Here is a 22,323-nt window from a genome sequence, read left to right as displayed (position 1 = left end):
GTCATCATGATAAAAAGGCCCTTGGGAACCTGCGCCTCCAGGACTCACCGCCTCCAGGATCCAATGCAGCCACGCTAGTAAAACAAAGCTTCCAGGGCCCCAAAGTCCTTAGTTAAAGGCCAATTTTATCCTACCCGGAGATGCCTGCTTTGCATAGCTCCTAGGAGACCCCAGCACCACCTGGAAGACAGGATTAGATCAAAATGGTTCTCAGACGCCACTTTAATCAAGTTTTGCACTACACAGTGACGGGGTGGGGGGTGAAAGACAATGACTGTTTTCAAGCAAATTCACCTGCCCCAAGGTGAACAGCCTGGGCTCCCAAGAACAGAAAACAGCTTTCCTTCCCAGGGGAATCCCCTTCCTGAGCTGACAGGACAGGATTCCAGACAGAATGCGCACAAAGGACAGAGCAAGCTAGCTAAGGGAGCCAGGGAGATTTCCGAACTCTTCCCAGTGCAAACCAGAACTAGGCATGTAGGTACCCCTCCTAAAGGCATCACCCCAATCCCAGCCACTCCCACCTGAGGCCAAACTGCCTCCCCACAGGGACTGACGGCCAATGTTCACTTCATCACTCTCCTCCCAGTGGTGCACCTAGCAGCGCAGAAGCCTGAGCAGCTGTGGCCACCATCCAGCAGAGGCAGCCTTCAGGCCAGAACCCTCACGGGCCTTCCTCTTCACTGGCCCCTCAGCTACTAGTGTGTCTGCCTGGCCATAGCAGAGCAGCCAGTATGTGTGTGGCTGTGTGGGGCGGGAGGGGCCAGAAGCAGCAATAAAGCAAATCAGATGTGGGTTCTGGTTGCTGGGTCGACATGGTGGCAGGACCAGTCCTGGCCCCCAGAAGGACCCATAGGGCCCTGTGTCCTCCATTAATTCTTCTCCGGGCGGTTTCTGTTCAGGACAGCTTTAGGGGCAAATTCCAGCTTGTCCTTAAGGCTCACGACCTGGGTGTGGTCCTTGCCTAGCAGCTCATCCAGCTTGCGGTCCTCCCGGCGCTCCGAGATGCTCTTCTCCTCCTCCACAGGCTGGAGATCCTTGCCCCGGATGAACCATTCCAGGTGGTAGCCCACAGCCCCAACCACGAAGGCCACGGGAAAGGTGACATAGGGAGCATAGGTACGCACCACGGTCCAAAGCACAGGCCACATGACATCTGCAGAAGAGTAGGAGACCGCATTAGGGAGAAGCAGCACCCCTTCCCACCAAACACGGACAACCCACCAGGGCTCTCCACTCACCAGGCAGCCTGGCACAATTTACTGAGCATCCACCCCATGCAGAGCAATGCAAGAGGGCACCCTGCTTTATGCAACAGTTGGGTCTCCGAAACAATCCAGGAAATTTCAGAAGACTCAATTGTTAGGGAAGGGGGAAAGAATCTCATTTACGTACTATACTCTTTGACAATTATGCAACCACGTATGGCAGCGTTCCCCACGAGAGGACCTCTGAGCCTTACCTAATAAAGCTTCAATCCTACTGTTGACCCCAGGCCCTCCCTGCACAACTTGCCAACATTCTAAGAGCGGGTAAGAGCCTTTCTCTGCTCTACAATATTCCTCCATCAGCAGAGCCAGCCATCCCTTCCCCACCACGCTCACCCCTGTGAGTCTCCTGTCTCCAGGTTAATGAGAAGTAGTTCCTCTGCCCCACATAAAGAATAAGCAACGTATTTAGGCAGCCAAAACCCCAAACCATTACCCAACCACTCTGGATTTTAGATAAAGATAATGGTTTTTTCCTATTCTGAACTTGACTTTTCTAACAAGACAAACCTCTTCCTTACAAATCTGCTTGCCAAACCCCTTTCAAAATACACTCTCTTCAACCAAAGCCATATCCTCGTATTTGCATAAACTCCTAAAAATATCACCAGCCCATTATACATACTCTGGACACACCAGAACTTGAAAATTCTATGTTAAAAAACTACTGTACAAGAAGTGGAAAAACAAAGAAATGGAATGACCCCAGGGCTTCCAGAAATAAAGTAAGGCAACACCAGGATAATGTAAAAACACACAAATTGGGTCACTCTCAGCCATTTAGTCTCAAATGATCATTATTAACAATTATCAAAGACTATTCACAACTATCATAATAGTGATAGCTCCATTTATTGAGCACTTATTACACGCCAGACCTTGGGCTAAGCTCTTTATATATACTATCTCCTTTAATCCGCATGTCCACTCTCTTGATGTAGCTGGCATGACCAGAGGGTTAGGTAACGTGCCCAGAAGTCTCAACTGAAAGATCATTCCTTTTGTGCCCCTGCAGGTATTTCTCCAATCTAGCTATCTCTGGTCTGAACCTCACCAAAGTTAAGATGACTCTCTCCCCTCCCTTTGGTTCCAATTCTCTCTGGAAGAACCCCAGCATTTTGTGGACCCAAGACTATAATGGACCATCACCAAGGAAAAAACTGCAGCAGCTCCAAGACTGCCCTCTGAGTCCCTGTCTTAGCACCAGGCACTATGCTGGACAATTAACACACTAGTCACCATCTGATCTTCACAACACCTCTATGAGGTAGGAATTATTAGCCCAGATTTTTGTTGAAGGCCACAAATGCTCAGGGACATAAGCTTAACTTGCCCAAGATCACCAGAAGTGAGAGAGACATTGACTGGAACCCAGGCCTCTCCAACTTCAACACCTATGCTCCTTCTACTGGAAGGAACACACTGCAAATAGGTGTATGGTTTCTGTCCAATTCCTGGACTTGAGGAGAACTTACTGCAATTTTTTCCCATCAGCTTGGCATTTCACTACCTAGAAGAGCTTCCCTTTTTGCAAACTCTAAGATTACACTCAGAGATTTGTGAAATTACAAGATTTAGGAGCTGTTAAAAGAGGCACCCTTGAAGAATCTCAAACCTAATATTTCATTTTCTTTCCTACCTGTAAGCAAGTTCTCTATAAGTAAACACTTTTCCTAAACAGCAACTCTCCACTCAGATTTCCAATCTGTCTTCAAATATATGAAGCATGAGTCCACAACTAATACTGCTTCTCACATGCAGCCCGAGGTCTCCCTCTGTGGTCGGGTTCACATTCTAATCATTCCCAAATAACTTAATCCTTTCATTTATTCAACATTTATCACCACTTTCTCTGTGTCACACATTGGGCTGGCCTACCCCATGTGTCTGCATTTCTCAAAGCACTTAACCCTCCAAGAGGGAAAGGCCCATGTTTGTGCGTCCCCACTGTGCCCTATTCATCTCCCACCCCTCCCACCACGCCCGGCATTAAGTGCTTAAAAAGTCTGGTGAATGAATGAGAGCTCAAGCAACTCACTTGTGTAAAACCACCGCAGTCATCTAACCACCCGCCCTCGAAAGGCGGCAGGAACACAGCAGGTGCCTTTGCTGATTACAAGAAGCTAGATACTCTAACAAGTCATCTCCAGGGTGTCAAAACGAAAGAGGCAAAAGTGGCAAATATTTCCAGCCCCGCACTGAAGGAGCCTGAGCGTCCGGTGAAGGTCAAACGGTAAAGGTTGCCGGGAAACCTGCCCTTGTGCCGGGGACCTCGGAGGCCCAAGGAGACGCTAAGCCGCAGTCCGAGATTTGAGAACTGCTAACAAGGGCAGAGGAGACCTTACTGGGTGGAAGAATTCATTCTGACCGTTACTGAGCCCGGTCCGGGTATGAGAGCGCAAGGAGATCAGGTCCAAGGGTCTGCCCTTCTCCCTCCTCTAGGTTCCCGGTCCCCTGCCCCTATCCCACCACGCTCACGGCCTCGTCTGGTCTGTCCTCACCCACGTGCCTAAGGCCGAGAAGCCCGGGCTGCAGAATGTCTGCAGGGCGCTCAGACTCCCACGCCGAGCCCGGGGAAGAGAGGGAGCAGTCTAGCCTGGCCAGGGCCGCAGCGGACGCTCGCCATCTCCCTTCCCCTAACTCAGAGGTCAAGGCCACCAGCCGTCGCCACAGCTACGGGCGGCCCAGCAGCCGCTCGGGGGTAGGAACTGCCTGCCGGGACGAGTGCTCACCCGCGCCGCAGCTCACACCCCGCCGTCCGGCCCCAGCCCTCCGCCCGCGATCCGCCTGCGCTGGGGGAGCACGGAAGCCGCCACTCCCAGCGGCCCGCGAGACCTCGCCCCGGACCCCGCCCACCGGCGCCGGCTCCCTCGGAGCGCAGGGATTGGCTGAGCTCCAGAGCCAAAGGCCTGAGGAAGCTAGGGCTCTGCAACGGGCCGCGCTGCGCTGAGGGATACAGCGCCCCCTCCCGGACAGGAGGTTTCCCAGTGACATCACCACGGGCTTTCGCGTGGAGAAAGTGGAAGGTCACGCATTCATGTATTCAACTGATGTTTATTAGGCTTCTTCTAAGACCTTGGTCTGGGCACAGAAAAATAAAAAACATGATCCTTGACCTCAAGAAGGTCTCAGCAGAGTAAAATCTAGAACTCTTAAGAACTCTTCTGGTCTGGGCTAGCTTTCTAGCAGCGTGACCTTGGGAACATTGTCAATCTGCCTGAGCCTCCTTTCCTTCTTATGCATAGAGGTAATAACACCTATTTCACAGGCTGTTGTGAGAGTTGATGAAACAATGTATGCAAAGTGCTGTGCTGGCACATAACAAGCAGGGAAATAAATGGTACTATTGTTAGTATACAAATAATTGAAATATAGTAAAACCTGTCTTACTTGACCCCTTAGGTGCAAGTATTCACTGCCTCCTCTGTGTCCCCACTGCGCCCTGTACAGATGTCTACTTTAACACATATAGAAAAAAAAAACACCAAAGCTTAAGCTCCATAACACCCCCACCTAGCCCTGTCTTTCCATCTTCATTCCACTAGTCTCAGGCAGGCGTACTTATTTACCTTTGGTAACACATACTAAACCCCTCCTATTCCCCCACGCAGACCAAACTGTTTCACACCTCTGTGCCTTTATTTATGCTTTTTCATCTACCTGGAGTGCCCTTCCCACCTTTCTTTACCAAAGTAGCTCTGTCTTGTTTTTCAAGCTCAAGGGACACCTTGGTAGGAAGCCTCCTAGATTGCATTATCAGGGTAGATTCCCTTCCTTTATGATCTCAAAGATCTCAATGCTAAGCTCTGACAATGGAGGTGGAGAAAAAGGAACAGATAAAGAATAAAGAAATGTGTACGAAACCATTATTAGCAGAACGTGTTCACTGAGGGAGGACAAGGGAACAGAATTGCCCAGAATAACTAGCATTCAGTCAGCCAATTAACATGTGCTAGGCATTGGGGATGCAAAGGTGACTGGGACCGTGTTTTCCCCCAAGAGTTGTCTGACTAACAGGGAAGCAGAAGGGTCTACAAAATGTCGAGAGAGTGTGAGAAATGTGATGACAGGAGCATGCACAAGTAGCACAGACAAGGAGCCCCAGGAAGAACCAGGGAAGGCTCCCCAGAGGAACCTGCCCTTGAGCTAAGTCTCAAGTAGTGGCTAGCAGTTCTGTCAGGCAGAACTGAGTGGGGCTGCAGGGCACAGATTTAGGAATCAGAGAGTTGTGGGTTCAAATCCTAACCCTGCTGCCTGCTAATCTCAGAAAAGCTGTTTACACTCATTGTTTTAAAAAAGACAGTAATAGTACCCACCCCCCTTTGGTTGTTCTGTACTAAATCACCTAATGTGTATAAAATGCTTAGCATTTACAGTATATGGCACCTTCTAAGTGCTTGGTAATTGATCACCAGTAAGTTTAGTATTCCTCAAATTTACTCCTCCTTCTGTAATGTCCTATGTCCATTTATGGCATTACTTACTCACCAAGCCAAAAACCTAAGTGACATCTTCAAGGCCTCTTCATCTCTGCATTATTTCCCAGATCCAGTTTATAGCACCTATGCCTCCTGAATGTCTCTCAAATTCACCATCATCTCTTACCTGGACCACCTCGGCAACTCCCTTCAATGGTCTCTCTGCCTTCCATTGCCTCCTCCAGTCCATTTCTATTCTGTTGGCCAAAGAGTCTTTCAAACACTTAAATAAAACCATGGACTCTCCAACTTAAACCCATGGCTCCCTTCCAGCCACATCTCCTTTATTTCCCCTCTACCCGTCCTAGCCTGTCACCTCTCTCCAGTCTCTGCTCTTCCCATTATCCCACACACACATAGCATTCCATGCCTTTGCCTAAGCTGGTCCTTTTGCCTGAAATGAATGTCTTCCCTCCTCATCCCTGACTACAAAACTCTAATTCATCCTGCAAGGCCCAGTTCAAAAGGCTCCTCTTGCAGAAAGGTTTCCTAGACTCGCCGGCTGCTAGAGGCTCCCTCCTCTGGTCTCTTCAGCCCCTCTGGGAGAGCAGGCCTCCCTCTGTACCATAACTTTGTGTTTATGTGCCTTGCTATGGCCAGATGGGAGCAACTCAGGCACAGGGACTGGATCTAATCCTTCACATGTCCATGGAGCCCAGCACAACTACCTGGGCCACAATACCCTAAGGAGACTCCCCACACGCCCCCTACATCAGCCCCACAAGGGGAGATTTTAGACATCACATCTGTAGCAGGATGCCCACACAGTCTTGGATGCTACCCGTCTCTCCGTGTCCATTCCCATATACCTCATGGTCCCGGCAAGCCTGGCCCAGTTTCTGGGAAAACACAGAGACCCATAAAAATCTATATAATGTAGAGGTTAAACTTGGACTCAGCTACTTCCTGGCTTCGTGATTTGGGCTAAGTTGTTGAACCTCTCCAAGCCTTGGTTTTCTCATCTGTAAAATGGGGGTGATAACAACACCTGCTTCATAGGATTGCTCTGAGTATTGTCTAGTTCAAACCTCTCCCAGGTCCCCATTTTCGAGAAAACTGAACCCCAGGATGACAGTCACTCAGCCAGTGCCCCACTTGGCAAATCTGGGGGAAATAGACATATGAACATTTCTAGTTGAAACTCTGAGTCATCCAATTTCAGTATTCCCAAACCTGGCTGCCATCAAAATGATGCAGTGGTTAAGAATCTGCCTGCCAATGCAGGGGACACGGGTTCGAGCCCTGGTCCGGGAAGATCCCACATGCCGTGGAGCAACTAAGCCCATGTGCCACAACTACTAAGCCTGCGCTCTAGAGCCCGCGAGCCACAACTACTGAGCGCATGTGCCTAGAGCCCGTGCTCTGCAACAAGAGAAGCCACCGCAATGAGAAGCCTGTGCACCACAGGGAAGAGTAGCCCCCTCTCACCACAACAAAAGAAAGCCCGCACGCAGCAACGAAAACCCAACACAGCCAAAATAAATAAATAAGCCAAAAAAACTCATCTGAGAGCAAAGACTCTATTCACTAAGTCTTGCACAGGGCCCAGGAATCTGTTTGGGATCAGCTCCAGGCTGATTCACTTTTGGGAATTCGGGTCGCACGGGAGCCCTCTTCACCTCTCAGTGGTCTCAAATGAGTGTGTGTGGGAATATGACCTCTTGCTTTTCAGGTGGTCTTCCAGACCAGCCTGTAAAATATGTTCATGCCACTCTCTTGTTCAAAACCCTTCTGTGGCTCCCCGTGGCCCTCAGGACCCAGGCCGACCTTCCTCAAATTGACCCAAAAGCCCAGCATGATCAAGCCTCTGCATTCCCAATACCTCTTTCTCCTCCAAGCTTCTGCACAGCTGTTCTCTGATCTTGAACATTCTTCCCAGCCCTCGCCCTCCTTCAGTGGCTAATACCTAGTCATCTTTCCAGCACTCACCCTTATAATGTAACTGATTACTTGTCTTTCCCATATGGCTGTTAGCACCATAAGAGCAGAAACTAACTTGTTCAGAGCTATCTTCAGGTGCTGGACAGGGCCAACAGTGGTTCTTGATAAATATTTGCTGAATACATGAATGAGAAGAACTGGCTAGTCCAGTGTGGCCCAGAAGAGCAGCCAACCCTTTTGGAAGGTTCTTCGTCCTGCCTCAGAGTCCACATCAACGCAAAGACTGGAGAGAGGGCTTTGTGGGTAGGAGCTGCCATTCAACTCTTTCTGGGCTCAAAAGGCTGTAGAGCTAAACGCTCAGGATTTACATTAGACAGACTTGGGTCCACCACTCTTAGGCCTGCCTGTGACTTTGGCCAGGGCACTTGACCTCTCCTGGGCTTCAGCTTTCTCATCTGTTGTAAGGATGAGCTACGTTCATGTAAAGCACTCGCATCTTGCCTGACCCTCAGCAAGCATCCAATAAATATTAGCCATCACTACTAGGTTTGGGATGCCACTGAGCTTCCCAGGAAAGTTCTGTTCTCTCTTTTGTTCCCCATCAATGTACCCATGCACAGGAGGCATCAGAAAACATGACAGCACAGAATTGAACAGTTTTCTGGAGCAGAAAGAACAGTGGCCCCTTAGGGAAAAGGAAACCAGTATTTGTCCATATCGAAGAACAGCAGCCCTCCTGTTTATGGAGCACACGCTGTGTGCTTCTCTGGGGGAACCCTGGGGAGCTGGAAGGCAGAAAGGGAACCGGACTAAACTAGGAGGAATTGGAAGACAGGCCTCTTCACCCCACCTGGGCCCCTTCAACCCACCTGGGCCCCTCCAGGAGGGCTCAGGTCCTCTGTCGCCACCCGGCGGGGCCGAATCCCCATTCCCCCAGCTGGCCCAGACAACTCCGCTCTCCCCAGACCAAAAGCCTGGGCTCCGGCCTCTCCTCCCTCCACCCCCTGTCCCAGGCTCGGGCAGAGGTGGCTTCTTCTGGAGAGAGCAGCTGGCTCGAGTGCAGTTCTGCCGTTTTATTTTTCCTGGGATACTCAAGGGGATGTGGGAACAGCCACAGGTGTGGTGAGGGGAAGCCCCCATCTCCCCTCCCCAGCAGCTGGGAAAGGGGAGAGGCCCAGGCGCCCTGGTCCTGGGTTGGTCCAGCCACTGTGGTCCCTGGGCCCGGTGGGCTGAGGGCTGAGGGTAGAGCCCCTGGGAGGGTGGGGCGGGCTCCTAGGCGGGGTTCGGGATTCTTCATAAAAAGCCACGAAGCTTGATTCCCCACGAAGCCCAGCCCCGCGGGGTGGGGGGGACGCAGAGCCCAGATGGGGGACCCGGCCCGGCCTGGCCCGTGGGGTAAGTAATGGCAGAGATGGTGCCCGTGGGGAGGAGGTGGGGACGAAGCGTCGGACCTGGAAGGTGGGGGGTCCCGGTGGGAGCGCAGGGCGGAGAGGCACGGCCCCCAGCCCAGCCCGGGCGCCTTCGCGTGGGGTCGGGAAGGTAAAAAACCCACGAGACCATGACGGGCAGGAGGGGCCGGGGCGTGCGGTGCCGGCGGGGCGGGCGCACGGGGCAGCCCGCGTTCACAGTGACCTCGACGCTGGGTGTACAGTACGGGTAGAAAACCGCGGGCCCGGGCCCGGGCTGGGCGGGCCGGGCCGGTCACAGCCTGGTCTGGGCCTCGGGGATGTAGATCTCGATGCTGTCGGCGCTCTCGGTGGCCGAGCTGTGGCGGAAGGAGGCGGCGCGCTTGGCCGCCAGGAGCCGCTTGCGCGCTTCCTGCCGCTGCCGGTCCACCGAGTCCAGGGAGCGCTCCTTCACCGGCACGCCCCGGCCCCGCAAGGGCTTCTTTGGTATCGGCGGAGGGACCTTCTTCTCCTCCTGCCGGCAGAGGGGGCGGCACTTAGTTTGGGGGCGGGTCCCACCCGACTTCCCAACCGGCGCCCCCGCAGCCCGGAACGGTTAACAGCGCGCGCCTCTGACTCGTGAGAGCGGTTCTTGAGAGCGTGTGACGGCCCCCGAAGCCCCAGGGGTGCTTGTTCTGCCAAGGTGAAACCCACATTTTTCATTTTTTAAAGAGATGGACTCGAGCGCCCCCTGGTGGAGCCGTTTTCCACAACTCGCATCAGAGCGTTCGCTCCCTCCTGGTCCAGAGGAGTGCAGTTCCCCCGACGCAGGCAAGGCAATGAGGGCTCACGTTCCAGGCTGCTGGGACCCATCACTGACAAGGTCTGGTGAGATGAGGGCTGAGGGGACCTTGAAGGTCCCCTCTGTGTCGAGGTCCAAGCTGAGGGCAGTCTGCCCTTCTGGAAGCTCTAGTTTGGCTCCCTCAAACGACAGCTGGTCCGAGGTGGCTGCAGCCACCAAAGGGTTCTTGCAGCTCAGGCAGTGATGAGCAGTGGGACCAAGCAGAGGGCAGTGACCAAGAACAGGGTCGAAGAGGGTCACCATCACCTGTCCAGGACTACCTTTGCTGCCCAGGGTCTCTTCTCCTGCCTTTCTCTACCCCCCCCCCACCCACACTCTCTGGGGAAGGGCATTTTCCAGGGTCTGGACTCTTGGTTTGAAGGGACCTCCCCCCACCTTAGGCTCCAGGAGTTTCCAGCTGTTGGCCTTGAGTTGCTGTAGCTCCAGGAACTTGAGGGTAACATCCTCGATAGAGAGCTGCAAGAGGTCCCAGAAACCCGCCAGGTCCTGGAAGGTGGGCACGGGGAACGCAGTGGGGTCCTGCAGTGGAGGGAGACAGAGGGGAGGCAGTCAGTCGGCAAGGTCTGAACCCCAGCTTGGACCAGAGAAAGCCCAACCCACCCTCATTGTCAGGAAGCTCAACCTGGGAGAGTGGGGAGGGGACTGGGAGGTACGGAGACAAGACAAGACAAACACCTGGTCTCACTTCCAGGCATACACAAACTCCAGTCCCCTACCAGGTACACACACCTGATAGGCTCCATGCCATGGGCACTCACCATGCTTTGCTGACACAGCCGGAAGAACTGCTGAACCTTCTGGGACAGGAGAAGTTGTGTGCTGCCCACGGCACTGCGGATCTTCTCCAGGACTGGAGAGCAAAAGGAGATGCGGGGAGAGGAAAGATGCCTCTCCTTACCCAGCCTCCAGGAAGTCTGCCCTGAATGACTGGCCCCTCTGTTATCTGGCACCGTCTATCCGTCTGTCTCCTCCGGCCCCCTCCCCATCCCATCCTCAAGGTCATAACAAGCAGCTCCTATCCCACTTCACTAAGAAGACTGTCTCCTCAGACACTGATGTTTCTTCTTTCACACGATCTACACGTCTTGACTGCTTATCCTCCTGTGTCCGCTTCCCTCCCATGTCAGAGAACAGATGGAAAGCAGTGCCAGCCTAGCCCAATAGCCTTAGCCAGGCACTAGCTCCGTGACCACTCATTGGCAGAACTTTGTCACTCATCAGTATATGACTCCTTGGCTCATTGAGAATTACCAAATAATGTCATGTGCATGACTCTTGTCTTCTAGTCACTATCCCATCAAATTGGGGATTCTGCGGTTAAGACTGTGTCTCCCCTCAGACCGGACTTGCAGGGAAGGGCATGTCCTCCCTCGTGCAGGGCCCTGTCTCCCTGGCTGAATCTCCTTCTCCTAGGCCTCAGACATGAGCTGACACTGTGCACTGCCTCCCCCTCTGCCTGAAGTCCTGGTCTCACACCTGGATCAGACCTGGATTCCCACACCAGCCCAGATGGGAATAGGGTCCCCTCAATCCCCATGGACTTGGGCTGTCAGCCATCTCCTAGAAGGCCCAACCCTTTCACCCGGTCACTTTCCCAGTCCTAGCTCTGACCTCTGAAGCTGCTCCCTGCTTCCTTCCAAGAGCTCCCAACATGCCCTACTGCCAATAGGAGCCACCAAGGTCTGGGGCCATACGACCAAACTGTGAGAAAGGCACAGTCAGGCCCAGCCAAAGGCCTCTCCTATCACATTGCGGTAGTGGCCGCCGCCGCCACGATGCCTCCGTGCCCGGGGTCCCCTCACTCACTCTCCTCCGGCAGTTCATAGTCCTCCGCCTCGCGCTCCATCTGCTGGCACCAGTGCTCCAGCTTCTCCACCTCCGCCCTCAGCATCTTGATGAACCACTCGCCATCCCGTGGGCTGGGGGACGTGCGGCCTGAGTCGGGGAGGCTACGTGAGCCGCGCTCCATCCAGGAGTCACGGCGCCCGGACCCAGGGCCGGGGGTAGGGGCAGGGGCGGGGCCGGGCGACCCATCGGTGGCCGGCGGCTCATACGGCAGTGGGTAGCCCTCGCGGTAGGCCCACTGGCCCTGCGTGTGGACCGTGCGGAAGACTGAGTAGGTGGGGGCCCGGGGCCCGGGCTGGGGCTCAGAGGCGTGCCTCTGGAAGGAGCGTCCGAACTGCAGGGCCTTGTCTTCTGTGGCCACGGTGGCCAGGCCGGCCAGGCCCTCCAGCTCCAGGTCGGCCTGCACGCCGGCTGTCACACTGTTGGAGCGCTTGAACCTCGCCCGCCTGGTGAGAGAGCTGGCGGTTATCTCTGCCCCTGCCCAGTCTCATCCCAGCCCTCACCCGCACCCCAGGCCAAAAGGAAACCTACAAAGTGATGGACATTAATTCACGACCTTTAAATGTATCAGTCCTTGCCACGGGTCGGTACATAACATACCTACCTGTTGCACCGGTTCTGGACAGGGGTGATATTCAAAATATTTAACCACCTGTACTCCATGGGCAGAACAGATGCTGGCAGACACCAATCAGACGGACAAAGCCAAAGTGCTAGGGCATCACCCCGCAGAAGCTGGATTGTGGGCCAAAAGGGCCTGGGGAGGGTCCAGGGTGGTGGCTCTTTACCAATGAACACAGCATTATTTCAGCATTTTAACAAACAACGTGTCTTCGCTAGTTCATACCAGCTGTACGGGTATATCCTCAGTCCTATGGAGAGATGAATAAACTATAGCACAGAGAGGCCCACAGTCAGCCAGCTGGAAAACAGCGGAGCCAAGATCTGGACCCAGGGCTGCCACGCTCCACAGCCCAAGAACTTCCCACCACACCAGCTGCTAGAACATCAGGAAGAACTGCCTTAGAGCAGCTGGCGAGAAGGGGTGGGCTGCAGCTGGGAGGACTTCTCCTCTAGGGACCCCATGGCTCAGCACGGAGCCTGGCCAGACACAGTCAGCGGGTGCCAGTGGAGCTGAATTAAGTTGTTGGCAGGAATGACACAGGGCCTGGAAATTTCTTGTCTTTGAGTTAATAATATGCAAATCTTATGCAAAACAGAACGTCAGTTGACCTTGTTCTCCCCCTCCCCACTGAGTTCAATCAGAGTGAGGGCTCTTTTCTATGAAGAAGTAAGTGCTCCCTGAGGCGCATGAGGTTGGGGTCAGATAATAGATAATACTTAAAGAAGAGAGAGTCAGGAGATGTGAGGGTGGCAGGGAGAGGTGAACAGACGTTTGAGGTCTGGAAATTCAAGGACCATGAAAGAAAAGCCCATGTGTCCTAAGCTACCTCCACCCTCATATGGTCGGAAGAGAGAGGGATTTGGGGGGCCAGATTTAGGGGCTCCTCCTGCTTCCCAGAAGACTCCCCCACCCCCCACAACTTTAGCCTTCCTCATGCTGCCTGGGCCTTCTCTCCCTGCCTGCCTGCTTCCCTCCAGCTGGCGGGCTGCCTGCTGGGAGCCTGTTGCCATAGAAACCAGACCCAGAAGGATGCTGCAGGACCCAGGAAAGAGAGATGCACTCATGTGCAGTCCCCAGCCAGCCCTATGTCCCAACCCCCACCCAGAGAAAGAGAAAGCAGGAACATATCCGCATTGCCTCCCATGTGGTCTTCACCTTGGCACCTGCCCTGGTCGGGGCTTGCATCTCTCTTTCCTTGACTATTGGATCAACCTCCTTTCGGACACTGCTGCCTCCACTCAGAATAGTACAGAAGAAGAGCAGTGGATTGTGAGGCAGACCGGAGTTCTAACGCTGGCCTTGTTGCTATGTGCCTTTGGGAGGTCACTCACCCTCCACCTGGGCCTCCACCTGGGCCATCTAGTAAGTATATATGTATGTGTGTATATAAAATACACTATATGATATATATGAATATGTATTATATATAAACACACACACACATATATGCTATAAAATGATAGGAATGAACCAGTACCAATGCCAAGGTACCTCCTCTCTCTAAAATTATACTTTGCAGGTGGGGGATGAGTGAAATAGGTGAGGGAGATTAAGAGGGACAAATTTCCAGCTACAAAATAAATAAGTCACAGGGATGAAATGTGCAGCATGAGTAATACAGTCAGGAATATCGTAGTAACTTTATACGGTGACAGATGGTAACTAGACTTATCGTGGTGGTCATTGAATGATGTATAGAAATATTGAATTTGTGCACCTGACACTAAATAGTGTTGTAGGTCAATTACATTTCAATAAGAAATAATAATAAAATAATTTTTTGAATAAAATAAAATGAAATTATACCTTTTAAAAATTATACCTTGTAAAATTATACCTATGCATATTTTAAGATCTGGGGCCCAACATTCTCTCACCAATCCACCCAGCACTGGAGTAGTCTTTCTAAAGCTGACCTCTGCCCAACCCATCCCCCTGCGCAAAACCCTTCCATTGCTCCCCATTGCCAACAAGATAAAGCCCAGGCTTCCTGTGCTAGCATTTACTCTGGATGCAGTCCTCTCTGACCTCATCTCCCTTGAACCCTCCTTGCTCCCCAAGTAGATTATACTGGCCCTGACTTCAGCCTCTGCACGTGCTATTCCCCTGCCTGAAATGGCCTTCCTCCCCCTCACTGCCTGCTGGTTCCCTGCTCAAGCCCCCTCCTCTTCTGTGAGCCCCCTGACTGCCCCGAGGCCATCCTCGTACCATCCCTCCCTCAGCCGTCTTCTTGCATTTGGAGGCGGTCCCACGGTTTGGTTACATTGCTCTGTTTCTGGTGAGAGTTTTGTATGTCTAACTGAACTGTCAGGGTGCCCTTTGGCTCCCTTTAAATATTTTTGTGCTTTGAGCTCCAGTTAGCCTCTGGCTCCTTCGGCGCTCCAGCAATTGCAAACCACACAGGTAAAGGTGGGGCTTGCCCCAATAAATACATTAGTGAAGATCTGCCTTCCCTATTTGCTTTTCTGTTACCCCCATGAAACATGGAGCTGTCCTTTGTCATCACTGGGTCTGTGCCTTCCACTGTCCTCTGAGGGGTCCTGAGAAGATCACACTGTATCTTTTTTTTTTTTTTTTTGGCTGCGTTGGGTCTTTGTTGCTCCGCGTGGGCTTTCTCTAGTTGCAGCGAGCAGGGGCTACTCTTCGTTGCAGTGCGTGGGCTTCTCATTGCAGTGGCTTCTCGTTGCGGAGCACGGGCTCTAGGTGCACAAGCTTCAGTAGTTGTGGCATGTGGGCTCAGTAGTTGTGGCTCATGGGCTCTAGAGCACAGGCTCAGTAGTTGTGGCGCACAGGCTTAGTTTCTCCGTGGCATGTGGGATCTTCCCGGACCAGGGCTCGAACCTGTGTCCCCTGCATTGGCAGGCAGATTCTTAACCACTGCGCCACCAGGGAAGCCCCACACTGTGTCTTGATGGAAGTAGGCCACGCAGTCTGGAACAGAAGCATGAATGCCCCAGGCTTCATGGTTCTCAAGTCAGTACCTCAAGTAGCTCTCTCACTGTGTCTACTTGAAGGAAGACCAAAGAAATTGAGGAGCTTATGGGATTACTGGAAACACAATCTTCACCAACACTTCCAGCCAGGAGCCAGAGATCTGCACAGCACAAGCAGGAATTGGTCATCTTTGTGCAAGTGGCATTTAAAACCAGCAGTGTGAGACAAGATCACCCAAGAAAAGAGAAATGGAACAAAGATGCAAAGCCCTGGGGAACACAGACATTTCAGGGGCCAGTGGAGACGGCGGAGCCCCAGGCGTGTCTAAGCCAGAGAGGAAGAGGAGGAAAATCAAGAGAAAGTCACCTAAAGGCAGACAGGGGACCACAAAAGGATGAAATCCTCAAAAAAGGGTCTCAAGCAGGAATGAGCAGCCAGCTGGAAAATGCAGCCAGTTGAGAATGAAAGGTGTCCATTGACTTGGCAATATGGAAGCCACTGGTGATCAGGGCAAGAGTCAGTTTGGTGGAGTATGGGGGCAGACGCAGATGGGAGGGGGTTGTCAGGAGGTGGAGAAAACTAGGCAAGACAACTCTTCCAAAGGGCTTGGTTGAGAAGGAAGGAAGGAAGAAGACAATGTACCTTTAAGGGAGGGATGATCTGGTTATTTGTCAATTGTATCTCAATAGAGCTGGAGGGGGAGGAAAAGGAGGGACAACTGGATGCTTCTCACATGCCATATCCCCAAGGGGCAGGTAGAATAATGGCCACCCAAAAAAGTCCATGTCCTAATTCCCAGAACCTATGAATATGTTACCTTCCACAGCAAAAAGGACTTTGCAAAAATGATTACGTCAAGGATCTTGAGACGAGATCCTGCAGTCTCCAGTTGTGTCCATTTTAATCAAAAGGGTCCTTATAAGTGAAAGAGGGAGGTAGGAAAGTCAGAATCAGAGAAGCAGATGGGACAATGGGATCAAGGTTGGAGTGATTGCCTGTGAGGACTCAACCCGCCACTGCTGGCTTTGAAGACAGAAATGGGCTACAAGCCGAGGAATGCGGACAGCCTCTATAAACTGGGAAAGGTGAAAAAATGGATGCTTTCCAGAGACTCCAAAAGGGGTCAGTCCTGCCAACACCTTGATTTTAGCCTAGTGAAACCCAGTTCAGACTTCCAACCTCTAGAAATGTAAGATAATAAATATGGATTATTGGATGCCACTAAATTAGTGGCTATAATACTGTGCTGTAATAATACAGCAGCCGTAGGTAACTAATACAACCTGTAAAGAGAAGTCAATTCAAGCTAGAGAAGAGAGAGGCAGTAACCCAAGGACCAGATAGGAGGGGAACAAATAATAACCACTTTACATGAATCAATATGCTCAGCCCTCACATTAGTATCACCCCTACTCACAGACGAGAAAACTAAGGCTTAGAGAACCTAAGTGACTTCCTAAGACCAGACACTTATGAATTTAGTGCAGTCTGTCTGCAGAGGCCAGCTCTTAAACCATTACACTCCACTGCCTTCCTAGGACTGAGGGACAGGAGCAGCTTTAACCAGAAAGGCAGATGCCTCCACCCCTGAGGCAGGACTGCTGGAGGAGGCAAGGAAAGAGATGCAGTTGGAGGCTGGTCCGGCAGTGGAGACAGGTCCCACCAATGACCTCAGTCGTTACAAAGAAGCAAGCAGGGAGGTCGTCTGCTGGAGATTTGGGGGTGAGAAGGCTGGGGGAGGGAATGAGAATGAATAGTTTTAAGGAAGGTAGGCTAGCAGAGTGGTTAAGCATGTATGCTCTGGAGCCAGAATGTCCGGGTCCAAAACCCAGCTCTATGGCTCGTGCCTCAGTTTCTTCATCTATAAATGAGAATGATAATAGTACCTACTCACAGGATTGTTATGAGATAATGTATCTAAGAAACTTAGAACAGCACGTGGCCTGCCCACTGCAAGTGTTAGCTGTTACATGGTGAGGCAGGAAGGTTTGTAGCTCACACTGAAAAGAAAAGGGAGGTGGACAAATAAAACAATGGGAGTGTAGCACTGAGAACCCAGCCAGACCATTGTAGTTATTGATTATTATGATTGCTGTTGATCATTCCCATCTGTTCTCCCACAGCACTCTGAATAAAACCTTTTTTATACTCCATATCACATTGTATTGTAGTTAGTTATTTACATATCTGTCTCCCTTACTAAATTGGGCAGTTCCTCAAATAAACGTTGGTTATTTGGTTGGTTGGTTGGAAGGGAGGATAGTAGAGATTACGAATCATCCCCCAACATCCATTCTCCTTTCTTCCTTAGTAAAAGAATCCCACGATTTTAAGCTAGACACATGGCCCCTTCAAATAAAGATTCTTTTACCCATCTCCCTTGTAGCTAGGTGTAGCTATGTGGCTAAGTTCTAGCTCATAGGTTATAAGCAGAAGTAGTATGTGCAACTTTCAGAAAATGTCCTTAAAAGGAGAGGGCATGCCCTTCTTTGTTCCCTTCTCCTCCCTGCTGACCATAATGTAGATATGATGGCTGGACCTCAAGCAGCCATTTTGGAACATGAGATGGAAGCCACGTGCTGAGGATGGAGGAGCAATAAGATAGAAGGAGGCTGGGTCTGACACTGCGGAGCACCTACCAGCCCTCAACTGACTCTCTGGACTTCTAAGCAAGAGAGAAATAAACTTCTATCATGTTTGAGTCACTGTCATTTGGGGGTATTCTGTAACTCACAGCCAAACCTAATCCTAACTCTAACTGATCCATTTTCAGGGTAGTGAAGTCCAAGGCTTATGTCCCTACTTAGTTTTGGATTTGGCAGTATTTGCTGCAGTCTTCACCAATCGCTGCAAACACAGGAGAGAAACTGGCTTCAGTTATGAATCATCACTAATTCATAACAATGCCTTTCACAATATTTTCTCCCCAAGCCTTTTAACAAGGTTGAGGAGGCCTCCTCCCCTCTAGTCCTTTAGGGTGACAATGCTCACATTCCTGATGATTCTAGAAGTTATCATGGTTACTTCTGGGAGATGTTTCTCCTGTGATTCTCTAAGGGATAACACAAAAGGCTCTGGGAAGAAACTGGCTTATCCCAAGAGACATACTGTCCAAGGAATGATCAACATCCAGGAGTTGTCGAGAAGTTTTGCCAGGAGTATTTGGCAGCAGGCTGGCGGGGGGATGGGAGGGAGAATGGGTGTCATTTCAGCAAGGCTCAGCCATTATAGCAGCTCGCTCTCTGAGAAAGCACCTAAGAGCTTAAACATATAATCAATCAGGAATCCCCAAGCCCACCACCGCAGGCTGGGGGCTGTGACAGTGATGCCGAGGTGGGGCTAGGGTGGGAGTTGAGGAAGAGTCGTGACCATCCTGGAGTTGATGCTGAGGAACAGAGGCAGTGTCCACACCCCAGGCTTGTGGTCAGTCAGCGACTCGCTGCTTTTGCAGGACTGCTCTTGGAATATAACTTCATGAGGATGGAAGCTTCCTGTTCTTTCTGCACATTCCCTTCCCAAGGTCCCAAAGCCGGAAAAGATCATGAAGCTGAGGGAGGGGTGGACTTCCAACACAGAGTTCTCCAGGGAGCCCTGGTTGGGCAAAAGGGGATCTAAGTAGGGTTGTCAGATAAAATACAGGACTCCCAGTTAAATTTTAATTTCAAATAAATAACAGAAAATTTTTTTAGTATAAGTACGTCTCAAGTACTGTTTGGGAAGTACTTATACTAAAAATAATTCATTGCTTATCTGACAATCAAATTTAATTGGGTGGTATGGTGTTTTTACTTGTTTACTTTGTTTTGTTTCTGCTAAACCCGGAATTTAAGATGAGATCTTAGTGGCAGGGATCTAGAAGTGGAAGCTACAAGGGGATACCATGATTAGTGAGAGAGGTAAAAATCACATGGTTTTGATGTTCTCAAAAGGCCCTAGGAACAGACTTCTAATATCCATCAATGACATTTGATGCATTCTTTTATCATGGCCCAGAGTGTGCTAGGTCCGGGAAGACAGGTGCTGTAGGATGCCCTGAGATGGGGGTGGTAACTGTTTCTTAAATATGCTCCCTCCCATCACAGGGTCTTAGCACCTGCTGGGCCTTCCGCCTGGAACACTCAGCTCCCACTTTCACTTTGTTCATTTTTGTTCCTCCTTCAGATCTCCACTCAAATGTCACATTCTCAGGAAATCCATGCCTGACCCCTCTGCCTGAGTCAAAGGCCCCTATTACACACTCTCGTAGTGTACACACCTCTCCTTTGTGGCTCCTTCTCAGCTGTACTTCTGCATCACTTAGAAGGTTCTTAGATTAACATGGCAGCAAGCTTCACAGGGCAGGGGCTGTGTCTGGCTCTGCTCACCTTTGTATCTTTGGTGCCCAGTACAGTACTTGACAGATAATAGGGTTATAATAAATGTCTGTGGAGAGATGAATCTTAGGTGGAGGTGCGGTGGACATGGAACTGAAGGGGCACCAACCCCAACCCCTGTCTATTTCTAAGCCAAGTCACCACTGATGATGAGCAACAGAACGGACCCACAGACAACTCCCAGGTATAAAGGGCTATAAATCTGCACTCCTTACCCAATAGGTTAGCAAGGAACACCTGAAAGGCAGAAAAGGAGAAACTTTTCCTCCCCAGCAATTTTTTTAAACCAAAGTACAGAAAGAGAGGGAAATACTGGGACCAGTGAGACAGAAGCAAGGACAAGAGAGTCCAAGAAAATGGGGTGGCAGTGGGTGGGGGGCTAGGCCTGGATGTGTGCCTAGAAGGGCTGCTGGTATTCGTGGCTCACTTTTATGTACCAGCTGGGGCATGGTGTGCGGTAAGTCAGACTTAAAGTGCCAGGGACATAAGGGAGAGAAAGGACGGTGCAGGTGTATAACTAAGGATGCCTTCAGCAGACAAGCAAGGGAGCCTGGCCAGAAAGATGCGCCAGATTTCTTCTCTCCCCACCTGTCACCCCCTCTGGATTCCCAGTGTGATCACCTGTCCCAAGCAATTCAGTTCTTTAGACATTTATCCATAAACCTTCTCCTCTCCCCTGCCCACCCCTCCAAACCTCCCCAAGCACCTACACAAGAGCAAGGAAGACCTCATTCTCTGCCTGTCCCCACCCTTCCCTGACTTCACTCCAAACACTTCCAAAATTGGTCCCACTGCTCTCTGTAACTGCTGCTGACGACTGATCATGTAGTGGACTGGACTAACTTAGGAAGTTCCCACCCACCCCACCCCCATACATATAGAAATGCTGGGTCAAATAAAGCCCAAAAGATGGTTTTGCTACAATGCCAAGCTTGAAAGCAGGAAAGAGACATCTTCAGGTATCAGAAACAAAAAGGAAATTCAAAACCTTAGTGGTGAAAGGGAACCTAAGCCAAGTGAGCCACAGGAATATGGGCCAGATATATCCTAGAGGCTAGATGGTAACGCCCAGGGAGGATTAAAGGAGAGACCCCAAGCCTGTGCATCCTGGGGACCTGGAAGGAGACCCCGTGCATAAAGCCAGCAGCCAAAAAAAAAAAGGTTGTTTCATTTACAAATGTGGACTAGAAAATTCATGTCATGATTCAGGTATGTGGCCTGGAAGTAGGATGCTGAGAAATCAGAATATTAAGGCTGCTCTGGTTGTGGGTAGGGGGTTTGAATGAGTAGTACCAGTGAAATACAGAAACCTCAAGCTGAGATATTAACTCTAAAACTGGTCCCAAGCTCAAGCAATACTTGAGCATAAAGGAAATTGAACCCAGGAGGAAGCAGTGGGCAGTAACAAGCAATAGTGAACACATAAATTGTTAAAACATGTTTGTAAATCCAAACTATTAAACCATAAAAGATATAACAACAACAGATTCTTTAAAGGGTTTTAAAGGCAGGGTTTTTTAAAGAGGTATAATCAAAATACTAGATAAATATAACATGGAATGGGAGAAAATATTTGCAAAAGAAGCAACTGACAAAGGATTAATCTCCAAAATATACAAGCAGCTCATGCAGCTCAGTAGTAAAAAAACAAACAACGCAATCCAAAAATGGGCAGAAGACCTAAAAGACATTTCTCCAAAGAAGATATACAGATTGCCAACAAATACATGAAAGAATGCTCAACATCACTAATCGTTAGAGAAATGCAAATCAAAACTACAATGAGGTATCACCTCACACAGGTCAGAATGGCCATCATCAAAAAATCTACAAATGATAAATGCTGAAGAGGGTGTGGAGAAAAGGGAACCCTCTGGCACTGCTGGTGGGAATGTAAATTGATACAGCCACTATGGAGAACAGTGTGGAGGTTCCTTAAAAAACTAAAAATAGAACTACCATATAACCCAGCAATCCCACTACTGGGCATATACCCTGAGAAAACCATAATTCAAAAGGAGTCATGTACCACAATGTTCACTGCAGCTCTATTTACAATAGCCAGGACATGGAAGCAACCTAAGTGTCCATCATCGGACGAATGGATGAAGAAGATGTGGCACATATATACAATGGAATATTACTCAGCCTTAAAAAGAAATGAAATTGAGCTATTTGTAATGAGATGGATAGACCTAGAGTCTGTCATACAGAGTGAAGTAAGTCAGAAAGAAAAAGACAAATACCGTATGCTAACACATATATATGGAATTTAAGGGAAAAAAAAATGTCATGAAGAACCTAGGGGTAAGACAGGAATAAAGACGCAGACCTACTGGAGAACGGACTTGAGGATATGGGGAGGGGGAAGGGTGAGCTTTGACAGGGCGAGAGAGAGTCATGGACATATACACACTAACAAACGTAGTAAGGTAGATAGCTAGGGGGAAGCAGCCGCAAGGCACAGGGATATTAGCTCGGTGCTTTGTGACAGCCCGGAGGGGTGGGATAGGGAGAGTGGGAGGGAGGGAGACGCAAGAGGGAAGACATATGGGAACATATGTATATGTGTAACTGATTCACTTTGTTGTAAAGCAGAAACTAACACACCATTGTAAAGCAATTATACCCCAATAAAGATGTTTAAAAAAAATAAAAAAATAAAAAATAAA

At 50.3% G+C, this 22,323-nt stretch overlaps 2 protein-coding genes across 4 annotated transcripts in view; both read right to left on the bottom strand.

Moving 5' to 3' along the window:
- Positions 1-204: 204 nt before the first annotated feature.
- On the bottom strand, positions 205-4,118 carry SMIM12 (small integral membrane protein 12). 3 transcript variants are annotated; one of them, XM_022575176.1, is made up of 2 exons: positions 4,001-4,118; positions 205-1,156 (listed from the first exon to the last, which is right to left on the bottom strand). In XM_022575176.1, exon 2 carries the CDS (start codon positions 1,149-1,151, stop codon positions 873-875), a length of 279 nt encoding a protein of 92 aa, XP_022430884.1. In that variant the 5' UTR covers positions 1,152-1,156; positions 4,001-4,118; the 3' UTR covers positions 205-872. The 3 variants fall into 3 exon arrangements, with proteins under 3 accessions (XP_022430884.1, XP_022430886.1, XP_022430885.1); XM_022575178.3 differs by lacking the exon at positions 4,001-4,118 and adding an exon at positions 3,770-3,976; XM_022575177.3 differs by lacking the exon at positions 4,001-4,118 and adding an exon at positions 3,307-3,975.
- Positions 4,119-7,790: 3,672 nt separating this feature from the next.
- Positions 7,791-22,323, bottom strand: part of DLGAP3 (DLG associated protein 3) — a 38,441-nt gene continuing 23,908 nt past the window's right edge. Inside the window, exons 7-10 of the mRNA XM_022575179.3 lie at positions 11,681-12,165; positions 10,633-10,724; positions 10,250-10,393; positions 7,791-9,547 (exon numbers count right to left, since the gene is read on the bottom strand). Of these exons, the coding sequence (XP_022430887.1) occupies positions 9,329-9,547; positions 10,250-10,393; positions 10,633-10,724; positions 11,681-12,165 (940 nt within the window). The 3' untranslated portion in view covers positions 7,791-9,328. The remainder of the gene's footprint in view (positions 9,548-10,249; positions 10,394-10,632; positions 10,725-11,680; positions 12,166-22,323) is intronic.

The sequence above is a fragment of the Delphinapterus leucas genome, chromosome 1 (assembly GCF_059928025.1).
Source record: "Delphinapterus leucas isolate spDelLeu-1000000601 "Yukka" chromosome 1, BTC_Dleu_Yukka2, whole genome shotgun sequence".
NCBI classification, from domain to species: domain Eukaryota; kingdom Metazoa; phylum Chordata; class Mammalia; order Artiodactyla; family Monodontidae; genus Delphinapterus; species Delphinapterus leucas.
Note: the sequence above shows the minus strand (reverse complement) of the source record. Positions and strands in the feature narration are given on the sequence as shown.